Below are 4,250 nucleotides of genomic sequence, written 5' to 3'. Positions count from 1 at the left end.
TGCAGATTTGAATATATTCCCATCAATCTGTAAGAAAGAATTTTCTAATGAGAATAAAAAAATTCTCATCTTAAAAAAAACACTACAAAGCAAATGTGCCTCCATAAAAGATCATGATAAAGGCATGGTGTGTCAGCATTTACCTGTATCAGATGTGTAAAAAGAATTGTTATTTTTGGAACTTGTTAGTGTTGTTGTATATATCTGAGATTACTGAATTAGACAGTATTTACATAGTGTGTGGCTAAAAGTAGCAGCATCGTCTGTTGTTTTGCTGTTAAAGGATTTTTTTTTTTAATTAAAAGACCCATTTTTATTTTATGTAACAAATAATCACCTGTTGTCCATTCATTGAATAACCACAGTAATTTCAGTTAGTGTATCTAACATTTTTTCTTTGTTTCATTTAATATTAAACTTACAAACCCTGGAAATGTGTCATTTTTCAACCAACAGGATGTGATGTGAGCCTCTGTCCCCTGACAACGAAGTGTGATCTGGGATTTGAGCTTATTTTTAAAATGTCAAATGATAGCTGCTGCCTCGTTACAGCCTGTGGTAAGCTCTGCTTAAGGATTCTTAAAAATTTAGTGTGTGAAAGACTTATGAACTAAACTAAACAAGAGCCTTTGCTGTGATCATAACTGTTTCCATTCTTTTTTTATGTAGTATCCAAAGGTGTCTGTGTCTTTAATAATACTGAGTACGAGGTAAGGAAAAATATACTGTATTTTAAATGCACTGTATTAAATGTATACTTGCCTGTTAAAGTGAAAGTTTTAGAATAAAGCAAAATTATTTAAATCTCTTTATAATATCTTTATAAAATAAATATTATCTTCAGAATAATATCTGAATGTATTTCACAACTCTATTGTCATCCTGTATTTTCGGAGTGACATTTGTTTTCTGGTCTTTATATGAGATTGGTTGAATTGTTTTTTATTGTTTACAGCCCGGTATGCAGTTCTCCCGAAACCTATGTGAGACATGTACATGCACAGAGGATCAGGATTCTACCATGTTGAACAAATATGACTGTAATGTAGAGACTTGTCAAGGGATTCTTTGTGAGCCGGTACGTTTGCAAGGAGTATTGTGGCTTTTAATCATTTGAAGCCAGTAATGCTGTTTCTTGCACAAAAATATGTAACATGGCAACACATGCTGCTAGGTACTACTTGTGTAACAGACTACACTGATTTGTGGATTTTTTTTCTTCAAAATAGGGCTATCAATTACAAAAGACACCTGATGAATGCTGTGCATGTGTACAGACAAGCTGCATTTTCGACAACCCAGATGGTAATACAGTAGTTATCGGGGTAAGTGGAGTGACCTTCAAAATCAGTGTCTTAAATTTTATAATGGGTTATGTAGTCAGAACTGTTTATGTTCTCTAATCAACCTCTTCTTCATTTCTGACAGCCTTCTGAGTCTTGGTCACCACCAAACGACACCTGTGTTCAATACGATTGTCGGAAAGTGAATAACACATTTATAGTCAGTGGAAGCCGAAGAGTATGTCCTGATTTTGACCCAAACAACTGTGTTCCTGTGAGTATAATGCAGTGCTGAAAGGGGCATAATTTTAATTTTTCTAGCAGCTAAATCTCTTTGTTAATAACTCTAAACTGATTCTGGTTCATTTTACAGTACCTTTTGCTTACAAACTTTATCTTAAACAGTTTGAACACACAAATTTGCTTGTGTCAGATTTGAATGACCAGAAATGGGGTTTTGTTTTTCTATTTCTTTATTTTTGTTTTACAGTGATAGCATTTACCAACCCTTTCTGAAATTAGCCTTTTGACTCACGCTAGTCAAAATAACCCATATTAAAACACTTGGGGGTTTTAAATGTACTTGAATGCTATAAAAAGCCAAAATAAGCAATGCAAGTCAAATATATAAAATGAATATATCTGTAAATGGGCAAGAATGATAATAAAATAGACTGCCTTGAATAAAAGCAAGTGGATTATGCACCTATCTTTGTTGGTGAACTGTATCTTTGCAGACTTTTCACTCCATATTGTCTCTATTACAGGGAACTGAACAAACTGATGCAAATGGTTGTTGCAAATCTTGTAAGTATGAGATCAAAAAAATCTAATTTGTCAGTAGCATGTGTCAGTAGTGACAAAATCACAGTGTGCCCATGTTAAATTAATCAGACCGACACTTAAAGCCTCGTTTGACAAACTTGTCTACATTTAAAAACTATTATGCTTTTTGTGCATAAGCAACAGCCTGACCAGGATAAAGTGATAACAGTTCAAAGGCTAAACCTTGTAATACCTTTCCACATATTTAATGTTTTATTTTATTATCCCACTGAAATGATAATGCGCCTGCAGTTGTTTGCTACATGTGATTTTTGCAGAAAGAAAAACTATTTTTGTGTCATTCACAGGTACTCCTCGTTCCACCTGTCATATGACGAAGAACGTCACCTATCTGCAGAAAGACAACTGCAAGTCAGTTGTGCCTGTGGAACTCACAGCCTGTGAGGGATCCTGTGGAGCATCCTCATCAATGTGAGATTTAGTAGAAGTTACCTGAGAGGTTTTGTGCATAAACCACTTATTAATCATGCAACAATCACCTGTTCATTTTTCACATGAAGAGCACATTTTAAGATAAATGTTTGCTTACACTGAGCATCAGGTGAGTGACACTGAGCTTGTTTGTATTTCTTTACAGGTACTCTTTCGAGAAGCTACCAGCAGTCCAAAGAAAGTGGACATGGTCTGCTCTGATGGCAGCAAGACAAATTACTCCTACATTACAGTCGACAAATGTGGTTGCCAAACTGCTGAATGTACTGAAGACTAATATACGATTTAATATTCCAAACTAAGCTTTGCTTAAGAGAAAATCTGACTCAAACATATATAAACCATTATTTTACAAAAACTAGTAGAGAATCAAGACTCAGTATGTGAAGACAACCAACAACACATCTCCATTAGCTTTTGGCATACAAATGAATATACTAAAGCAAATTACTTCAGTCTTTAAACAGCAGAAATGTTGTGGCCTGAAATTTTTTTCGACCAACAAGAGCATTAATATGATCTGTTAAACCCTTATGTTTTCCATCAGTAATTCTAAATAGTGATCAATTGTTTCCTACAACACTAGACACTGGACCTTTGGACTTTCAGAATCCCTGTCACCACTTTTATTTGTCAGGGAGGCAGGTCAGATATTGCCTCATGATAGTAGCACATAGTGGGGTCATGGTGTCTCTAATAGTTTTTGAAGAGGTAGTTAATTTTGCAATCTTTAGGATGTGGTGTTTTCTCTTTATTCTACTTTGTATGATTTTACAGATAAAAGACAGGATTTTGATCAGATAAACTGTCATTGTTATACTTTACTTCACATTATTTTCTCTTGCATCAAAGGGGTCTAGATGTAGCTTAATATCCATGCCGCTTCTGCCAAACATCTGTGTGAAACTAAGAATTTAAATAAAACTCTCAAGGATATTCATGATTGTGTCCTTGTTTTTTTTCCCATTGTATTACTTATGAAAATGTATCCTGATTGCATTTGATGCACCTTTGGTTTTGGGAAGATTTTTTCCATTAAATATTATTTCATTTACCTATTGCACCTTGATTTACAATTGATTGATTGATTGATTGATTGATTCTTTCAAACATGCAGAACAGAACAAATGACAGCAACACACACATAATTACACAAAGCCAACCAATGCTAATCCAAAATCAGTTTGCTTACACCTATTACATGTTTGAATGGAGTAGGAAGAAGTCAGACTTATCCAGTCCTACCCCATAACATCATATTATACAAAAATTTCATGCATCATTGGCTGCAAGCAGTATCTACATAGATAAAACAGAGTGTTTCCTTAATGCCTTCTCGAATAAATCTTATTCTTGCATATATCTTGTATAACACATACATTTATATTTATATTTAAACTCCTCAATTCTAGTACTGTTCTTCATGTCCACACTTAAATTATTCCATAATTTGACCCCACTTATAGAAATACAAAATCTTTTTTTGGTAGTACGTATAGCATGAACTTTTAGATTTAACTGACCCCTTAAGTTATATCCCCCTTCCCTTTCACCAAAAAACTTTTGGATTCCACCAGGTAATAAGTCGTTCCTGGCTTTATACATAAACACAGCAGTCTTATTTTCCACCAAATCAAAAAATTTCAACAATTTAGACTGTATGAAAACTACATTTGTGTGATCCCTATA

The 4,250-nt window shown here is 34.1% G+C and overlaps 1 protein-coding gene across 1 annotated transcript; it reads left to right on the top strand.

The window, feature by feature from the left end:
- The first annotated feature begins 487 nt into the window (after positions 1 to 487).
- On the top strand, positions 488 to 2,863 carry LOC109972938 (intestinal mucin-like protein). The gene is made up of 8 exons (XM_020622195.1): positions 488 to 558; positions 670 to 710; positions 956 to 1,078; positions 1,230 to 1,325; positions 1,429 to 1,557; positions 2,051 to 2,090; positions 2,417 to 2,540; positions 2,707 to 2,863. Exons 1-8 carry the CDS (start codon positions 522 to 524, stop codon positions 2,861 to 2,863), a joined length of 747 nt encoding a protein of 248 aa, XP_020477851.1. The 5' UTR covers positions 488 to 521.
- Positions 2,864 to 4,250: the final 1,387 nt, after the last annotated feature.

Source organism: Monopterus albus, unplaced genomic scaffold, assembly GCF_001952655.1.
Source record: "Monopterus albus unplaced genomic scaffold, M_albus_1.0 scaffold7.1, whole genome shotgun sequence".
NCBI classification, from domain to species: domain Eukaryota; kingdom Metazoa; phylum Chordata; class Actinopteri; order Synbranchiformes; family Synbranchidae; genus Monopterus; species Monopterus albus.
The sequence above is the reverse complement of the archived record's forward strand: the minus strand, read 5'-3'. Positions and strand labels throughout refer to the sequence as shown.

Excerpts from the sequence above, each read along its gene's own strand:
- LOC109972938 (XM_020622195.1), top strand. The coding sequence starts at position 522 with ATGTCAAATGATAGCTGCTGCCTCGTTACAGCCTGTG. Across the intron at positions 1,558-2,050 it reads ACCCAAACAACTGTGTTCCT|GGAACTGAACAAACTGATGC; the intron begins GTGAGTATAATG and ends TCTCTATTACAG. Across the intron at positions 2,541-2,706 it reads TGTGGAGCATCCTCATCAAT|GTACTCTTTCGAGAAGCTAC; the intron begins GTGAGATTTAGT and ends ATTTCTTTACAG.